A 21,264-nucleotide genomic window follows, 5' to 3' on the forward strand; every position below is an offset into this window, starting at 1 on the left:
ATAATATTTATGATAACATTATTGTGGTGGATATATGTCATAAGTTTACACATATGTAAAAGTTTTGTTCTATTATAGAAAATAATAACCAAAAGACAAAAAATATTGTTTTTTTTTATAAAAATTAATAATCAAAAGACAAAAAATAAAAGATAAGTTGTTATAATTGTAAAGTTTGTTTATTTTATTGGTTAAATTATAAAGTATAATTTTATTCTTTAAAGTTCATAACTTTTTATAAATATCCACATAGTACCCATCCAATAAACTTTAAGTTTAAAATTTTCGTTTTTATAAAAATAAAAAATGGTATTTGACTCGTAAGTACGTTTTAGAGCTTTAACTTAAATTGTTAAATTCCGGGTTTTTACAAATATATAAAAAATTTATATTTTTATAAGATTTCATAAACTGTTTTTATAAAAAATAGGATGATAAGAGTTTATATCTTTATTAACTTTATATCATACTAAGTTCAAATTTTTAGTTCCTAACTAATCTTATCTATATGAGTCTACTTTTAACTAATAATCCCTAAAAATATGCAACACAATCTACTACTATGTATCTAGTCAAGTTGGTAAATAATTATTTTAGAACTGACTAATATTATCTATAACAATATAGTTGAACTTATAATTCCTAAAAGTTTGAAACCCAGTTTAGAATTTATCTAGTAAAGATTGTAAATTTCTGGAGTATTTTATTTATATTACTTGTTATAAAAATGTTTATAAAATAATTATTTTTTTATTAACTTTATATCATAGTAAGTTCAGTTTTTTAGTTTAGCTTTAAAGTTTATTACTTTATTACTTTTTAATTAAAAAATGCAAATTATTAGATTAATATCCAAGAATAACTGTAATAATTATTTTTTTTATTAGTTGACTTATAATTACTAAAATTTTGGGACATAGTTTACTATTTATCTACTAAATATCGTAAATTAGTATTAAATAATTCCTAAAATTTTGGGATATAGTTTACTATCTATCTACTAATCCGTAAATTAGTATTAAATAATTCCTAAAATTTTGGAACATAGTTTATCTTCTATCTACTAAATATCAAAGTTTTGTTTTATTATAAAAATTAATAATAAATAAAGTATAGAAAAACTGTTTTAAACATGTAAAGATTCGTTTGTTAATAAAAAATACTAAACAAATGACAAAAAATAAAAAATAAGTTGCTATCGTTATAAAGTAAGTTTATTTTGTTGGTGAAATGATAAAGTTTATAATTTTATTGTTTAAAGTCCATAACTTTTTTAAATATCCACATCATACTCATCCAATAAACTTTAATTTTAAAATTTTCGTTTTTGAAAAAGTAAAAAGTAAAAAATAGTAGGTGACTTGTAGGTACGTTTTAAACACCTTTAACTAATGTTAAATTTCATTTTTATAAATATTTAAAAAATCATATTTTTATAAAACAGTTTTTATAAAAAAAATAGGATGTAAAAGTTTATATCTTTATTAACTTTATCTTTTTATTTAAGAAATACAAATTATTCGAAAAATCTATAATATTATATAATTATTTTTTCATATCTCGTGTCGTCCAACAGTTTTTTTTATAGAAGGCACTAATGGATATATACGAAATCCTCGTGAAACATGACTGTTAAATTGAATAAGTTTAGTGTGCTTTGTAAATACAATCTTGAATTTAGTCCAAACCAAGAGGTAGTTTTCATGTTTTGGCCATTCTTGGTAATCAAATTTATCTCTTTGGAAATGATCAAGTACGAACATGTAAATTATATAATACGAACATGATTAAGTACTAAAGTATATTAGTTCAATCGAGATGTAAATTATAAGTGCCATAAAATAATACAAAACATAAACTTCAAATATAAAATAAACTTTATTATTCATGGGATCGTCTATATCAAACAAAAACAACTGAAAATGAAAAAAACATAAAAACACTTGATATATTTCATCTAAAATCTCTACTTTTTTGATCCGTTTTTCTTGTTTGTGCTCGAATCAGCAGTATCATCTAATTCATCTTCTTTCTCATCGTCCTCAGAATCATCTAAATTTATAACATCGACCCATTTCCATTTAGAGAGTCTCTTAGATCTTTTCTTTTGATTCTCATACTTCCGATCCTTAAAAAACAAAAATTTAATAAAAAAGTTAAAAAATGATTAAATAAATTTAAAAAAAGAACAAATATTGAATAAAAAAATTTAAAAAAGATTAAATAAATTTTAAAATTACCTCTTCACTAAATTGACGTTGAAGCTTAGACTTGTATGGACTGAACATTGCACCATAAGAAATAATTTCAACACTATTATCACCATCATCCTACAATAAAACACCAAATAATAACATAACGAACTTGTTAATATGAAAGATTATAAGCGAAAATATTACTTAAAAACTAACAAAAGCTTGTTCAACAACTGGGGTGTTTAAATTGGTGTGTTGAACCTGAAAAATCAAATAAGTTAGTATTCACATAAAAGTAAATAAAAGAAAACAATTATTCATTATTGCGATATAACAAAACTTATCATAGAACCGACCTTAGATTTTTCAATATCGCATGCTTGTTTTTTCGCATCAAGTGAATTCAGAACTGGCTCCATATTTTAAATCTGTTTAGCAATAGAAATGTAGAATTGTGAGTGTTTGCTATGTATTTATAGTAGTCCATCAGGGTTTAGTTTTAGATTGGTCATCCATTTATTTAGGAAGTTTGTTGTGAGTTTTAAGTTTTTAAAATAAGATGCACATATCATGTTTAGTTTGTTGTGGCATGTTTAATAGGAAGTTTGTTGTGAGTTTTATCTATACTTACTATATTAAACATGCCACAACAAACTGACTCTGTACAAGTAAAATTAGGGAATATTTTAGTTTATTAATGCCGTTCAAAATAAAAATCTTGGGTAAAAATAAATGTTAATGTACGGTAGCTAGGTAATGGTCAAAGCTGGCTTGGGTAAAAAACAAATGTTGGCTTTAATCAATTGTACATTTACGCATCGACTATTTGTACTTTATGAACGCACGGCGAAACTAAAAAAGACAACTATCGAAACGTTTAAAAAAATGTGCCGATCGTCATGGCACCTTCGGATTTTTTTAAAACATTACGGGTTGTAAGATATCACAGGAATACATTAAAGAATTAAAGGGGGGGGGGAGTGTAACTAATTACCCATGATTATGTTAAATGTCAAGGATTTAAATGTAATAGATTGAGGGACTAAAAAATAATTATGGTTTAAAAGACCACTTTACCCTCATTCTAGGGGTTTATTTATAAATAATGGGGGAAGAAGTTCTTAACTTTTGGGAATCCTTCCCTCATGTATTATAATATAGTATAGATAATAAACAAAAAAAATTTGGGACACTTGGCACAATATTAGGGCTTCCTAGATCAGCTTTTGGCGGGAAAACTACTGGGTTTTTTTTTACGCAATGAAGCCCCGTATAATGACCCGACCCGTTATATTTGGATGGTATAAAATCCTCTAAAATATCTTCTCTGCCTTTCTAGAACATTGAAACCCTAGATAGAACACTTTCTCTCTCGATTCTCTCTGCGTAAATCTTGAGAATATCATCGGCGATGCAGGCTTTTATCTACTTTTCCGATTAACATCTGATAACATCAAGGTATGTTAACATGTAATCCCGTATTTGATTCCATTTTCGCTTCGATCGTCGTCTTCATCCTTAATCTCTCTGATTTTTTCTTGATAATATCATCGGCGATGCTTTTTTCCGATTAACATCTGATAACATCAATGTATCACTTTATCGTTGTTGATTTTCATTTTTTTTGCTGTGTATCAAAGTGATACATTGAATATTTGTTACCGGATTTCGTCAAACCATGTAATAATTATAGATTTATGTCGTTGTTGTTTCCATCGATTTTAGGGTTTTTTAGATTTCAAGTTTTCTTTGGATTTTGATTTTTTTAGGTATTATTTGTGCAGGAAGAATGATGATGATGGAATTGATGAGAAAAATATTATGAATTGTTAAAGGGTTTTCAATAAGAAAAGAAAGTATGCAATGAAAACCAGTTTGCCGTAAAGGTATTGTGAATTCCACTGCTATTTACTTTTAATTTGTGTGTTCTGTTTTTTTTTTAATATAAGTAATTTAGGGTCACTGCTCTCTAATTGGAATGTGTTCTTGTGGATATTGCTACCTGTTTAATTTTATGTGATTGAATTATAATGTTATGTTGTATTATCCTTTACAAGAAGGGAACTTGCTGAAGTGGTTTGGTAACAACAGAGGTGATTTCAATGTGCAGGTTAGGTGTATAAACACATAGACATGATCATCGTATTTTTGTTCGACATGGTATAGTTAAGTAGTTAACCCGAGATTGTTTTGGTTGACAGATGGCAATCGAAGTTGAGTTCAGTGGCTCTACGATTCGGGTTAATTGGTAACTTGTGTCTAGCATTTTTGTTCTTCCCAGTGACTCGAGGATCGTCTATATTGTTGCTGTTCGGGCTAACTTCTGAGGCCAGCATCAAGTATCACATATGGCTAGGCCATATTGTTATGACCCTCTTCACTTCTCATGGTGTTTGTTACATTATTTATTGGATAGTCACCAAGTAGACATCAGAGGTACCATATATTGTTACATTATTAATATTAATTTATATATTGCTTACAAACTTTTTGTTACATTATTAATATTAATTTATATATTGCTTATAAACTTTATGGCTCAGAAGGCTTGAAAATATTCCAACGGTTAATTCAGAAAATGAAGATAAAGCTCATAATTGTTAGAATATTTTCCACTTCAAAAGTCAACTTCTGTGATGGTCCAAAATAATTGACCAGCACAAAGTTATGTTACTTTACTATTATTACATGATTATATTAATTATATCATTGAATAGTGTAATATGATGTTTAACTTAGATGTGTTAAATGGGTTGGCAGGTTGTAAATGGGCTGGTAGTTTGTAATCAAGTCATAAACAGGTTGTTTTTTTTTTCAAAAAGGATGAACCATGGCAAGCCTCTTGGTGCAGGTTAGTCTTCTGACTCGCTTGGCAGTACGTTTTTAAAATGCGTTGACATCGACTTAGTTTCAAATTTGTGCCATGCTAAAGGAGCTATTGTTTTCAATGATGCAACAGTTCCCACACGTCTGAACGACCTTGCAACTTTAGTTGTCGGGACACACGTACCAAAGTTACGCAACCTTCATCGCCAACACTGTATTTGAAGCCACTGATAACAGTACCATAGCATCAACGACAGTGATCTACAAAAGGTGTTGTGACCCGTTTTCAACCTGAATTCATATTGGCCCTTAATGATCCACAGTTAGTTGTTATCGCATATTTCTCGAGCTAAGCTGACCTTTAAACATATCGGGGTTTTCGTCAGCCAAAAAACTTTAGCATTTAGTGGTAGCGCGTGGCTACGGTTGTGCGGTGGCTGAATCGGGTGGTGATCGGCGGCTGATTCATAGCCGTGAATGGTGACATATAGCTGCCATTCTGGTCAGTTTTGGGCTGAAGCCGTGAATACATTTCGCTTAATGGGTCGTGCCTTGACCAGGTGAGTGGTTTAATATGTTTGATTTTTAAAATTTTTAAAAATATATTATGTCATAAGTTAAACTGTTCTGGTATAATACGTCAAATTATAAAAGATTAAAAAGCAATGAGCATCATGTTTTTATTTTTAACGTAAGTATTTTACATAGATCTCTACTCTTTGTTGTAAATTTGTAATTTTAGTGTATTAACATGCAAAACATGGCAGGTTCATATGCGGACACAAGTGAGAAAGATGCAATATTTTTATTAGGTGGTTCATCGAATCTGATATGTTAAGTCCAGTTTGACAATCACATTAGAGTTTCTTTTATTATATACAATTTTGAATGATAATTATCAAAAGTGGTGTGATCTTAACTTTTGTTAGTTTTGAAGTATTTGTTTAGAAAAGCAATCTTTCATCGTCAAGTTTAGCCAAATGACATTAATATTTAAAAGTACATTCTCACCCTATGATTCTTTTTCTAAATACTATTGGTGTAATTCTTTTTTATGGCAAATTGGCAATAATCTGGTGTTCTTGTGCCATGGCTGTATATTGGCATGTTTATTAACTAATAAAAATAAACAACCCGGAAAGCAGTCTCGGGTAATAACCTAGTAAAGACATAAATGCATGCATGCATACATTTTATTTCTAGTGCAATCGGGTTTGTTTTAGACGAAAATAAAATTTTGGTTGACCAACTTACACTGAAAAATTAAAGGGAGGCTGTGTTAATTTTGAAACTTTAAATAAAATTAAGTATCAATAAAAGTGCTTTTAATTTTAAACGTTGTAAATGGTCCTGAGTTGACCAAAACAATGTCCACTGATTTTGAATTTTTTTAAGGGGTAGGCTAAATGTACCCCCTCTTGTTACTTTTTATACCCCCTTTTCTATAAAATCATATTAAAACTTGTAATATTTACCCCCTATACAAATCATCATTTTAAAAAATATTCTTTTTGTTACAAAACAAATTTAAAAGTGTAAAAAAAGATTACAGATGTTTTTTTAAATATTTATTTTTTAATTTTTATTTAAATCATATTTTTAAAAGTTTTCATATATTGTTTCTAAAAACACTTTCTCAAATAGTATTTTGATTATATTTTTCTATTGAACATCTTTACAAATAAATAATAACATTTTTCTTATAAAAATAATAAAAAAAGTTTTGAACTTTCTTTTTGAAAAAGTCTATATTATGATTTTTTCCTTGTCTAGTTTATATTTTAAAGGTCTTACTTTTATAATTTTAATACTTTAGATGTGTTTATAAAATAATTAACAATTTTTATTTATCAAAAAAGTTAAAAGTTTTTCTTTTAAAATAGCGTTTACATCCCTAGCACATATTAATCATTCAAACCATCTATGTAAGTGAACAAATAAACAATAGGTACTAAAATTATTTTATCAAACTACAAATTAACAACCTATATAAATTCAAATTTAATTAGTGTAAAGAGTATGTTATAAACAAGTTAAAACCAGTTTAAGACTTCGATCGAAGTGAACACTTTTCTGAAGCAAAACAAATGGATCAGGTTGATTCACAAATATTTTTCTCTTCTTCATTTAAAAAATATATTAAACTGGTTGATTTCAAAAATGTATGTGGAGTTTTTTGTATTATTGTTTATACAGACTCAATGAGATACTGATCAGAGTGTCGCGCCCCGGTCAAATATAATATTTATATATCCAAATTACCCTTACCAATGCGTTAGTGGTAGTAAGGGTTGTGATCGAAGATGATGATGGTGGATGATTGTGTAGGTACCTATACGGATCGTTGGATGAACGTGATTTCTTGTTTCGGATGTTGTAGCGAGTGCAGAATCTAAGCTACGACACAAACCGAGCGAGAGAATGTAATACACAATAAGATTCACCGTTTAACGATTTTGTGTATTTAATTCGACAGAGTTTCGGTACAATACTTGACAAATACAACGCACACCGGAACTCTCTCTCTCTCTACACACTCTCTCTAGCTCATTCAAGCTCACTAAACATAGTGACAACTGCCGGTATTTATACTCAAACCAGCAGTGCCTTACATCGACACAACAATAAAACAATCGAAACATATCGATATACATCAAAATACATAGCATGCCATCAAAATAGGACCTATACAACGAAAAAGACGTGGACATCGAAATAGGCTATTACTAAAGCCTATTTCAATACATAAAAACTGAAACAATGGAATCTATTTCGATATATCATTAGTTTTAATGCATTCTATTTTGAATTATTAGCATTATGGGTGTTCCAAAATAAAAAAGAAACATTTTAAAATATTAAAAATAATAAATATATGACATTTAAAATATACACTAGACGAGGGAAAAAATATACTGTAGATTTTTCTCAAAAATAAAATTCAAAACTTTTGTATTATTGTTTTTATATGAAAAACGTTATTAGTAATTTGTAAAGATGTTCAATAAAAGAAAACATAATCAAAATACTATTTGAGAAAGTGTAAACAATACCTAAAAACTTTTTTTTTTAAATATGGTTTTTTAAATAAACATAAAAAAACAAACAATTTAAAAAAACGTCTATAATATATTTTTACACTTTTGAATTTGTTTTATAACAAAAAAAGAATACTTTGAAAAAAAATATGACTTGTTTAGGGGGTAAATATGACAAGTTTAAATGTGATTTTATGGAAATGGGGGGTATAAAAAGTAATAAGAGGGAGTAGATTTAGTAGCCCCCTTTTTTTAAAACAATAAAAATAGAAAAAAATATATATGTAAGATACTGTCCCTATAATATATATCGTAGTTACCTTTTTTTGTAAGTCAGGGTCATATTGAGAGATTTGTCAAAATTCAACAAAATTGAATATGTGAACTCTATTCTTATTCAATCCCTCGTTTTATGGGATACAATAAAAGCATAACCCAAATCTTGAAATTTAAAAGTGGAATAAAAGTCAAATTAAATAGCTAAATAAGTGAATTTATGAAATTCACCATTTACGTACAATCAAAGGGGAGAATTTAGGTTAAGGATTTTTTAAGGGATGGTTACATTTTCTTGGCTTTTTTTTTGAAAGGCGAACTTCATTAGAAAACGACCCACCTATAAAACAGGGCAGCTAAACAAACAACAAAAAACAAACTTACATATTTACAAATTTATACCAGTCAGACCAAGACAAAGACTTTAACTTAGCTCTATTTTTCGCCCAAAGGAAACCGCAGGATCTGACTTCCGAAATAACGTCTTCCATCCGAGCCACTTTATTGTTGAACCTGATGTTGTTTCTCAGCCTCCATAAACTCCAACAGCCAATGATAACCAGCCCATGAAAGATCTCGGCCTTTTTACCTACCTGATAACCCCGAGTGCGACTTGAGCTCCAGGAGATCCTTGAAAGAAAAGGAGAACATATTCGGAACCTTACACCAAGACGACATATTCTGCCATAGGATCGAAGCAAATCTGCAGGCCGTAAAAACATGCTCAACTGTTTCAATATAGTCCGAACAAAACGGGCAAGACTGGTCCTCTAGAAAAATCCCTCTTCTAGATAACGTCGCTGCTGTGGGAAGTCTATCCATCTCAGCCCTCCACGCGAATATATTGCACTTAGCCGGAATCCACTTGCACCAGTCTAGAACAAAAATTTCACTTACATCTCTACGCGCAATCATCGACCTTTTTACCGAACTCACGCTGAAAGAACCGTCTTCTGCCCCAGCCCATGTCCATCTATCCCGGTCACTAGACAAGGCAACCGAGTCCAAAACTGCATACAGCCGAGCCAGCTCGACCACCTCCTGCCCCGACACTGGATGTCTCCTCCACTCCGAATTTTTAATAACCCCGTCCGAGGATCTGCAAATCCTTTGGCTGACTTTACACCTCTTAAAACTTTCCAAAGCGAAGAGTAAAGGGCATAAGTCTTTAAGTAACTGTCACACCCCGATATTTCCACGTTTTACCGGTGGGCCCGGTGGGGAGTATCGTGATGTAATTGTTATCATCATAGTCAAACAACACAATATATATAAATGCACAGCGGAAGCAAAAGATAAATATATTACAATCCGAATATAAACTAATATCAAGTATTACAACGGAAGGTAAAGGATCCACAGGCGGATCTTAAAACATAAACATTGTTCAACAGACTTTAGACGCCTAGAACTTGCAAGATTCCTTATTAACGCCCTGAGCTTCCAGCCAATTACGTTCAGTACCTGTCACTTAACCTTTTTGGAAAATACGTCAGTTTACACTGGTAAATACAATTAACCGACTCATTTGAAAAGGTTTAACAAAAATTGATTTGAATGCACAAGGCACAACATATCCTTTATAACTTGGGACAATTATATAAAAATCTTGTATACAGATTTACATGTTCGTTGTACGTTCAGGGCCCGATGTAGAAACCGAGTCAAGATTAACAGACACGCCACAAGTATAGGCCCACAAGAGAGTGAGATACCGTTTCCCTTATGCAACTGTCAGGTGTATGCCTACACCCCGTTCATAAGACGTGGCCATTTTATAATACAATGATGCCAAGGATATCCGGGACATGGTCATTAACCCCTAAAGGCTTTTATTTCAAACAATACAGATTAAAGCGGGTTACCTCAATAATTTAATCACAATACGACTAAACATTCAATACCCGACCAAGCGGTATTTTTATAATACCGTATCCCAAGCCGGTATGAGGGAAATTAAGTTAAAAGTATTTACCTGAGCTAGCAATGCAATTTATACTCAGCCGTATATTCTAATCAGCAAGCACAAGTACTTCTACTGGGGCTCACAATCTGGAACGAAGGTTTTTATTAACCTATTAGATTCCTAACGGGTCTTATGTAAGTCGTAACTTAGACCGGTTAGTTTTAAGGAAAGGTTTACGGTTCAAAACACATGATTAAGCGAAGACCGGAATAAAATGTGATTTAGACCCGACAAGTTTGGAGACTTGTATAATATGGGTACACTAAACACATTCTGGATTTTGAGATAAAATGTTAACGTTTGACCCGTTTCGGCTAATTTATGCAAACTAGTTACATAAACCGAATCGAACGCGCAAGAAGCGTAACGGGTGACCATAAGGGTCCTAAATAGGTTTCCTAGTTAATATGCCTTAAATATGTTGTGATATCAGTAGGATATCTTCCATTATGCCCAAAACGAGTTTAATCTCAATATAAGCCCCATAGGGGTATTTTGGTCATTTTAAAGATTATAAAAGAGATATGATTCTGAGGTTCGGGTCTGAATTAATCAGTAAAACAACTTAATTTAATAGGTTATATCAGTTGGTGATAAGTCTTATGTGACAAAATGGTTTCAAACCCAAACTATGCGTTTAATACGAGTAAAAAGTCATTTTAAGCGATTTCCGGGTTATACCAGAAATCTGAGTTTTCTGATCAGGTTACTAAGTTCAAAATACTCCATTTATTTTATAAAAATCAGTAGCAATTGGATTTGGTGTCAAAAATTGGGTTTAGATATGCTTTATGCTAATTGCGCCGTTTAATTAACAAAAAGCTTTTTAAGTGCGCTATTGAGCATAACTCCTAATCTAGACCTCAAACTGATGTGAAAATTTAGGGACATGCTTATAAATCAGTAATAAAGATTATTGTCCTTTCATATTTTCCAAAATTCTCGTTTTATGGACAAAACGACATCATGGTCAACATTTAAGCAATTAACGGAAACGTGTAAACGAATGGGGCAAACAATGAACCAATCACAGAGGGTTATACCAACATGTAACCTGGTCCTAAGGAAGCCCTAAGGTATTTCTAAACCCTTCTAAATCGGGTCAGAACTGAAGTCAAAGCAAAAGTCAAAGTTTTGCGACTTTCGGTTCCGAACCGGGTCTAAACAGAAAATTGTCGGATCAAACAAGCTTAGATCAGTTCTTATACTTATTACCAAGTTATATGAGTGATAAAATAGGTTACATGTCTTCTACAATGCTAATTACATGTAAATGTGCAAATTAAGCTTCTGTTGTCTTTTTCTTAACAACTTTGACCCGACATTTGATCTAGTTAGAGTGGGAATCTGAGGGTGCCCTTTTAAGGGTTTATTGCCCACATAAATACCAACCTATAACCACCTTCGATTTGACTAATCACTGGACCACTAGTGATTAATTAATAAGTCAAACCTTAATTACGACGGTCTGACTTTTAAGCTAATAACTAAGCAAAACTGAATTAAGGAAGGTCAAGGATGCTTACCAAGGTCTAATGCACGACCAGAGATGCTTAGGGAAAGGCCTTGAGCTCCATAAATGATCAGAAGTTGAGTTGAGAATGAATGATCAAAAATGGCAAACAATGGGGCTTTATATAGTGTTCTTGATCCATCAAGATCATGACAAGCAATGCTATACATGTTCCCTGATCATTAACAAGTGTCCCTAAGGCCTAAGAATCAGTTTAGGCAGCTCTTGGAAGTGTTAAAGGGCAATATAAGTCGTTTACATGGGCTGAACAACCAACAAACGAGTTTCTGCATCTGGGCATGGCTTACGGACAGTAAGGGTCAAGTCATACGGTCCGTAAGGACCTGGTCTGCACATGGGAACTTTCATTAGTTGACAGCTTTGGCCCCTGCACCTCCAAATACCATTTCCGACACATCCAAGGCCCGTTAAACCATTTTTAAGGCTCTACAATGATGCCTAAGCATAGGGAACATGAAACATGCTCAAAAATATGCCGGATGTCGGTTCGTTCGGTCGTATGGTCCCGTTGTTCGGCTAATTACGACGAAACACGGACGGACGCTAAAAACGATCCAAATTATGCGACGAATGGAATTTTATCAAGCCAAACACTAAAATGAAATATTTTAGAGCTTACACAAATTTTTTGGTGCCCGGGGATATACAGAATGCAAGATACGCGCGAAAATGCAAACTTGTGCACTTTTTGACACTTTTAGTCCCTGCATGACTTAAAAGTTTATCTTTGCGCACCAAACACTTCTAAGCCTATATCTAAGCTATATAAATGATAAATAGGATGTAATTAACTCATGTTCATATTCCGGAAGGTCCGATATAATACGAATCGATAGACTTTTGCAGTTTGACGCAAATAGTCCCTCTAATGCGCAAACTTGCGCATTTCATCGTTTAATAGTATCGAAGCCTTATTTAACCCATATTTAGCATTCTTGGGAGTATTATTAAACATCACGATGCTTCGGGTTCGCTAAAAGGTCATTCAGAGGTATAATTAAACATATTGACACTTTTAGTCCCTTATATTTACAAAGTTGCGCGTAACATCACTTAAAGGCACAAAAGCCTTGGACGGCCAACGATTGGTATTCCCGAGAGTATAATCATATATCATGAAGCTCTCGGTTTGTTAAAAGGTCACTCAGAGGTAAGAATTAACATGTCGACGCTTTTAACCCTTTATTGCGCAAACTTTCAATTAATTACACAAACGGCTATACTTGATCAATAAGTGGCTCATTCGTGAATATAAAACCATAAAGGTTATTTAAAAACTTATTTAAGTTATGTTAATACTTCCAGTTTGTTTATAATTAAAGTTTTTCAATTTTTTGAAAAATTAGTCCCTTAAATTCAAGGTTTGACTTTATTAGGGTTTATTACACGTGTCAATACATCATTGGACGTGATTTTACGAGGTGTTACATCCTCACCCCCTTAAAAGAAATCTAGACCTCGAGATTTGCTAAAGTAAAGGAAGTATTTTCTGTCTTATATTGGACTTAATCTTCCCCAGTACATTTGGGCCTCTAAGGCACCCCAGTTGATCTCTATAATAGGTATATGTATCCTTTTGGAGCTTCTTAACCTGCCGATCCTTAATCGATACATGTTTCTTATTATATCATAAAGTTTCTTTAATCTGCCCATCATTATGACAATGTGTTTCAACATATTGGCGAAACATATCCTTGAATCATCAGTGTGGGTCGCATTGCGAGCTCCACTAAGCTCCTTGTATAGGTTTTAGCTTATAGGCTTATTGACCTTTGTTGCATTCGATTACCCGAATGTTCCTATATCTCTAGGGCTTAACTTACCCTGAGGAATTTAAAATTTAGCACACCCTTCTTAGGGCGATACCTTCGATTGAACCTTATTCCTTATTAAGGACTTAAGAAGGTTGCGATTTTTATAAATCCTAAATTTTCTGCCGATTACTGGAAATCTTTTAGATGATTATGAATTCTAATGATCTTATTTGTTGTTCCCAATACAACTTTTAGATCCTGATAAATGGGACTTACCAATCTATCATTTTAACAGTAGACGTTTAACAGTTCATCTATACAAGGTCCCCAAAGGAGCAGCCTTGATACTTACATAATAGCTATATAGAAAAACTTATTCTATGATGAGATGGTTATTCCAACCACTGCTTAAAATCAATTTTAAGGAATAACTAATCCTTACAGTTAGTCGAACAAATCGACGATCCTGGGCAGCTGATATCGATTCTTAATCGTTGCCTAAGTAGGGTTGCGGTAATCAATGCATAAGCAAATGAACTGTCCTTCTTATTTAACAATATCTAACTCTCAGAATTATTGAGTTGGGCTATATGAACCTCTATCTCAAAACTTACTTAATCAGGGTCTCGATTCATCCAATAATGGTACTAGCTGTCTTGGAGATTTCATAATAATGCAACCCTAAATGGGATATAAATCTTAACTCTACTCGCCTCTCGGGAGATAAACAGGGTAGTCTTAGGAGAAGATAATCAAGATAAAAGGAGATTACAGAGATTTTCCAAATCTCAGGCTCCAGTTCATCCATCCTTGCTTGTGTCAAATAAGTGACACATTTACGAGTCCACAGATTTAATCAAAGACACTTACTTGGAAAATTCCATTCTGGATATCTTCTTTGAATACCACTAGTTGACTTTAGTACCATATGACCATTTGAATATCCTTGCGGTTCCATGCATTAAACCTCCATACTGATCAGGCATGGAAGCAATCTATGGAATATATTAAGATACACCAATCCTCATATGGCGCTTTTGTCATACCATTTGGTATTCAGAATCAATAGAGATCAAAGGGATATCAATTTCATATGATGATGTACTTTATCTGGTGAGAGGGTATATTAGGACTTTATGATTGAAGATTTCTGACAGGAATAGGAGAAATAGTTCCTGTGAATTTTCTACCTGTAAGTTTTACCTTACACTTAATATATAGGGTTTTTATGAAACGTTTTAAAAGCTTGCTATACTTATAGTTTATGAAGGATTTATTGGTATCCGAACCAAAATAAAACTCTTAGCATTTAAATCTCTGATAAAATGTCAAGGAATGTACCTGAGGCCATTATTTATGAACTAGCTCAGGTATTTTAGGCGCTTTCATTCTTAGGCTTTCCTTCCTTAGCCGCATTTCCTTTGACAGACTTAGGGCACGTGGTCTTGATGTGGCCTTTCTCATTACAGCCGAAGCAGACTGCATTCTTCATGTCCTTGCAGTCCAACGTTTTATGTTCCCTTGATTTGCAGATCCCAGAAGCCCTTGGCTGCGATTGGGATTTTGGTTCGAACCTGCACTTCCCATAATGGCGCTTCTTGCAGGTCTTGCATACTGGTTTCTGGTTGGACTTTTGTTTGTTCTTCTTCATAGAGCCCTGGGAGTTATTTTCCTCCCTTTTCCTTTTTAGCTCATCTTTTGCATTTGAGGCATGAACAAGATCCTCCTTATGAGTAAGGAAATGTGGTCCTAGATAAAATTTGGAGCAAGTAGCATGGGGCTCCTTGAACTTTTTCACAGCCTTCCCAACAGCTGTGTCTATCATAGTTTGAAGAACATCTTCGGAAATTCTAAGGCTCACAATCGTAGCATAATTGGCATGTGTCGCATCATTCATAACACGATCAACGGCTGTCTTATCTGAGTTTGCCATACTCGATATTGGTTCCTAACACCAATAACAATTTCTTAGTTGCAATCCAACAAATGCTATTCTTCATCCTGATGGCCTTAACATATACTAACCATGGTATCTATAGACCATACAGGCTAATATAGTGCTAACATTCTTAATGAATGTTATTTAATATATATTCATTATGTTTAGCCTAGGTCACGAAAGACCATCAATGGCATTTAAGGTTTGGATCTAACCCATCATCTTTTTGACAGGGGATTAAAATGTCACATCTGTCTTTATTATATTGATGAATTTTGGACAGCTTGAAAGCTTGTCATAAGGGTAACAGAAAAGAGTGATTCCTAATAGATACAAAATATCAATTTAAGATTTGTTGGAGCGTTTTCTTAAGTATCATCGGCCAATTTCCACCTCGCATTAAATGACCGGAGTCCTAAACAGGCGGAGACAACAGTTCTCAACATTTATCATTCATTATAGAATCATATGTGCCAGCGTTAATTAAATTTCTGTATAAACTGCTTGATAAGGAAAGGTACCTGCTATATATTTATCACCATCTCCTGGGCGTTCATCCTGAAGACTCATGCGTTTGTTCTCTTGGCCTCTTCGGGCTTCTTCTGATTTCTAGGGCAGTTAGTCTTGATATGCCCCTTTTTCGTTGCAACCGTAGCAGGTTGCGTCCTTCAACTTCTTGCATTCCAAGGTTTTATGTTCCTTAGACTTGCAAATCCCACAAGGTAGAGGCTGAGATTCAAATCTGCATTTCCCGAGGTGGTATTTCCTACAGGTTTCGCACCTGGTCTTCTCACCCGACTGCTGGCTGTCTTTCTTAAACCCGGAGCTCTTCCTATCCTCAGAGTTCCTCTTTGTCTTCTTATCAGAGCGATGAGAATCCTCATCCTCCCTTTTACACTTTCCATCTTCAGAGGCTTTGGTAGCCTTGTTTCTGACTACATCGAGTGTAAGGGATAGCGACAGGTCTGCCGCTGACCTGAACGTAGTAGGTCTCGATGCTTTCACACTTGCCTTTATTTCTGGGGCTAGACCCCCAATAAAGCGAGCTATACGCTTTGGTTCCGGCGTGATTAAGTAAGGAACCAATCGAGACATAGTATTGAAACTTGTAAGGTATGCTTGACAATCTAAGTTCTCCATGACTAATGTCAAGAATTCAGTCTCAATTTTCTCAACTTCATGTTGAGGACAGTAACTTTCTTTGATAAGAGCAACGAACTGACCCCAATTCATGTTGTACAAAGGGATCTTCCCCGTAGTTTGGATCATTGATCTCCACCATGCTAGAGCTTCTCCTTTAAAAGATTGTGAAACAAACTTCACAATGTCTTGCTCTGCACATCCACTGATGTCAACAACAGTGTCCATCTCATCGAGCCACGTCATGCAGTCGATGGCTCCTTCTTCCCCTGTGAAGTCTCTGGGCTTGCAGGAGACAAAATATTTATATGAGCAGGTCTTAACTTGTGCCTCTTGATGAAGCACCACCTGTCTAGACGGGACACTCCTTTGATTTGACGAGTTATAAACATCGTCTTCCCTTGACTCATGTGATTTAGAAGGGGGCTTACTACGAGCCACAGATAGAGTCTTAGAGTGTGTACCACTTGATTCATCATACTGTCTGTCGAGAGCTCGTGTAACGGCATTATCTATTAATGACTGTAGTTCCGCACCAGTTATATTAACTCTGGTAGCATCATTATTCTCCCTCGGGTGACTGTTGACCTCATCCGATCCAACCATGTAGCTTGATTGCTACATAAACATTGACGATGATTCATTCAGAGGTTATTATGGATTCATCATTTTCGACGATTCATCAACCATGGTAATATAAACCATATTGGTTAATTTGTTAGTTATATTTAATTAGTATTTTCATTATAATTTATCCTAGTTATAAAACATTAAGGATATTAAAGTGGCGCAAAAGGCCTAGTCACAAGGACTGTTTTAATTTATAAGCCATGATTTCAGAGAATCGAGGCATTAAGGTTTGAACATATTTCATTACCTTTTCTTGACAGAGAGTCAAAGACTTCAACTGTCGACAATAAGTATGGCCCGTAGGCATTTCATCACTTATAGATGTTTATAATATGATCATCTTCATTTGATTATATTATTCAAGATCGCATTGATCATACAAACTATTATGCTTGGACATAGTCCAACATCTTTAGACGGGGGTCAAAGACCACCACTGACGTTGTCTTATCGGACAACAAGTTTGGCCCGTAGGCACTTCATCACTAATGGATGTTTATAATATGATCATCTTCATTTGATGATTTAAGCCATGATTTCTAAATCACTAGGCGAGATAAGGGTTTGAAATTTCCCAATATAAAGATGACAAGTGTGATTTTATCGCATCACTGTTTTCAGGAGTGTTGACATGTTTTCGGATGTTAACAAGAATCTGAATCTCTTTTAAACATGTTTTACCATCATAGCTAGGTCTTTTATGACATTCAAGCTAGGTTTTACCCTTTAAGATTCTTTCAATATATATACTGGTAGATCAATTATGAAAAGGAATAATAATTTGATTTATTTCATATATTATTTTCATAAAATGATAAAAATGGAATTCAGATAAAATATTCAAATGATTTTAAAAGGAGTATATAATTGCCCTAAACTTTTTTTAAAAGGAATGACGTTGTCCACGAAGGGACTAAAAGATAGATACGTCCTTATAAGGACTATTAAGGAAACGATCTTCAGCAAAAGGAGTTTTCTTCTTTACTTTATTTCTGAATGTTTTCTCCCTGGATGCACGTTTCATCCTAGCCGCGGTATGAAGCTCAGCATTTCAAGGCTCCGGGTGTGGAGAATTTCTATTACGGCTTCTTCGCTTGGCGACGTATCCAATATATAAAAAAAATTGGAAACAAAAATTTCCAGATTAGGATTAAGAGTATTCCTATGTTAAATCTAGACTCAGAAGGTCAAGGAATGTGCTACTGTGTCATTGAGGTTAAACACTAAGGGCTAGTGTTTAATTCACTCAATGTTGGCTCTGATACCAACCTGTCACACCCCGATATTTCCACGTTTTACCGGTGGGCCCGGTGGGGAGTATCGTGACGTAATTGTTATCATCATAGTCAAACAACACAATATATAAATGCACAGCGGAAGCAAAAGATAAATATATTACAATCCGAATATAAAGTAATATCAAGTATTACAACGGAAGGTAAAGGATCCACAGGCGGATCTTAAAACATAAACATTGTTCAACAGACTTTAGACGCCTAGAACTTGCAAGATTCCTTATTAACGCCCTGAGCTTCCAGCCAATTACGTTCAGTACCTGTCACTTAACCTTTTTGGAAAATACGTCAGTTTACACTGGTAAATACAATTAACCGACTCATTTGAAAAGGTTTAACAAAAATTGATTTGAATGCACAAGGCACAACATATCCTTTATAACTTGGGACAATTATATAAAAATCTTGTATACAGATTTACATGTTCGTTGTACGTTCAGGGCCCGATGTAGAAACCGAGTCAAGATTAACAGACACGCCACAAGTATAGGCCCACAAGAGAGTGAGATACCGTTTCCCTTATGCAACTGTCAGGTGTATGCCTACACCCCGTGCATAAGACGTGGCCATTTTATAATACAATGATGCCAAGGATATCCGGGACATGGTCATTAACCCCTAAAGGCTTTTATTTCAAACAATACAGATTAAAGCGGGTTACCTCAATAATTTAATCACAATACCACTAAACATTCAATACCCGACCAAGCGGTATTTTTATAATACCGTATCCCAAGCCCGTATAAGGGAAATTAAGTTAAAAGTATTTACCTGAGCTAGCAATGCAATTTATACTCAGCCGTATATTCTAATCAGCAAGCACAAGTACTTCTACTGGGGCTCACAATCTGGAACGAAGGTTTTTATTAACCTATTAGATTCCTAACGGGTCTTATGTAAGTCGTAACTTAGACCGGTTAGTTTTAAGGAAAGGTTTACGGTTCAAAACGCATGATTAAGCGAAGACCGGAATAAAATGTGATTTAGACCCGACAAGTTTGGAGACTTGTATAATATGGGTACACTAAACACATTCTGGATTTTGAGATAAAATGTTAACGTTTGACCCGTTTCGGCTAATTTATGCAAACTAGTTACATAAACCGAATCGAACGCGCAAGAAGCGTAACGGGTGACCATAAGGGTCCTAAATAGGTTTCCTAAGTTAATATGCCTTAAATATGTTGTGATATCAGTAGGATATCTTCCATTATGCCCAAAGCGAGTTTAATCTCAATATAAGCCCCATAGGGGTATTTTGGTCATTTTAAAGATTATAAAAGAGATATGATTCTGAGGTTCGGGTCTGAATTAATCAGTAAAACAACTTAATTTAATAGGTTATATCAGTTGGTGATAAGTCTTATGTGACAAAATGGTTTCAAACCCAAACTATGCGTTTAATACGAGTAAAAAGTCATTTTAAGCGATTTCCGGGTTATACCAGAAATCTGAGTTTTCTGATCAGGTTACTAAGTTCAAAATACTCCATTTATTTTATAAAAATCAGTAGCAATTGGATTTGGTGTCAAAAATTGGGTTTAGATAGGCTTTATGCTAATTGCGCCGTTTAATTAACAAAAAGCTTTTTAAGTGCGCTATTGAGCATAACTCCTAATCTAGACCTCAAACTGATGTGAAAATTTAGGGACATGCTTATAAATCAGTAATAAAGATTATTGTCCTTTCATATTTTCCAAAATTCTCGTTTTATGGACAAAAGGGCATCATGGTCAACATTTAAGCAATTAACGGAAACGTGTAAACGAATGGGGCAAACAATGAACCAATCACAGAGGGTTATACCAACATGTAACCTGGTCCTAAGGAAGCCCTAAGGTATTTCTAAACCCTTCTAAATCGGGTCAGAACTGAAGTCAAAGCAAAAGTCAAAGTTTTGCGACTTTCGGTTCCGAACCGGGTCTAAACAGATAATTGTCGGATCAAACAAGCTTAGATCAGTTCTTATACTTATTACCAAGTTATATGAGTGATAAAATAGGTTACATGTCTTCTACAATGCTAATTACATGTAAATTTGCAAATTAAGCTTCTGTTGACTTTTTCTAAACAACTTTGACCCGACATTTGATCTAGTTAGAGTGGGAATCTGAGGGTGCCCTTTTAAGGGTTTATTGCCAACATAAATACCAACCTATAACTACCTTCGATTTGACTAATCACTGGACCACTAGTGATTAATCGATAAGTCAAACCTTAATTACGACGGTCTGACTTTTAAGCTAATAACTAAGCAAAACTGAATTAAGGAAGGTCAAGGATGCTTACCAAGGTCTAATGCACAACCAAAGATGCTTAGATAAAGGCCTTGAGCTCCATAAATGATCAGAAGTTGAGTTGAGAATGAATGATCAAAAATGGCAAACAATGGGGCTTTATATAGTGTTCTTGATCCATCAAGATCATGACAAGCAATGCTATACATGTTCCCTGATCATTGACAAGTGTCCCTAAGGCCTAAGAATCAGTTTAGGCAGCTCTTGGAAGTGTTAAAGGGCAATATAAGTCATTTACATGGACTGAACAGCCAACAAACGAGTTTCTGCATCTGGGCATGGCTTACGGACCGTAAGGGTCAAGCCATACGGTCCGTAAGGACCTGGTCTGCACATGGGAACTTTCATTAGTTGACAGCTTTGGCCCCTGCACC

General features: G+C 33.9%; 1 protein-coding gene and 1 long non-coding RNA gene across 4 annotated transcripts; one reads left to right on the plus strand and one right to left on the minus strand.

The window, feature by feature from the left end:
* Window positions 1-1,907: 1,907 nt before the first annotated feature.
* On the minus strand, window positions 1,908-2,655 carry LOC110883496. The gene is made up of 3 exons (XM_022131228.2): window positions 2,552-2,655; window positions 2,241-2,330; window positions 1,908-2,128 (listed from the first exon to the last, which is right to left on the minus strand). Exons 1-3 carry the CDS (start codon window positions 2,612-2,614, stop codon window positions 1,967-1,969), a joined length of 315 nt encoding a protein of 104 aa, XP_021986920.1. The 5' UTR covers window positions 2,615-2,655; the 3' UTR covers window positions 1,908-1,966.
* An 855-nt stretch (window positions 2,656-3,510) lies between these two features.
* LOC110886556 lies at window positions 3,511-6,031 on the plus strand. 3 transcript variants are annotated; one of them, XR_002562883.2, is made up of 7 exons: window positions 3,511-3,653; window positions 3,980-4,081; window positions 4,253-4,305; window positions 4,397-4,631; window positions 4,956-5,046; window positions 5,155-5,581; window positions 5,789-6,031. It is a non-coding gene; the product is annotated as an uncharacterized LOC110886556 (long non-coding RNA). The 3 variants fall into 3 exon arrangements; XR_002562884.2 differs by having other exon boundaries at window positions 4,256-4,305; XR_002562887.2 differs by lacking the exon at window positions 4,253-4,305.
* The last annotated feature ends 15,233 nt before the right edge of the window (window positions 6,032-21,264 follow it).

This window comes from Helianthus annuus, chromosome 10, assembly GCF_002127325.2.
Source record: "Helianthus annuus cultivar XRQ/B chromosome 10, HanXRQr2.0-SUNRISE, whole genome shotgun sequence".
NCBI classification, from domain to species: Eukaryota; Viridiplantae; Streptophyta; class Magnoliopsida; order Asterales; family Asteraceae; genus Helianthus; species Helianthus annuus.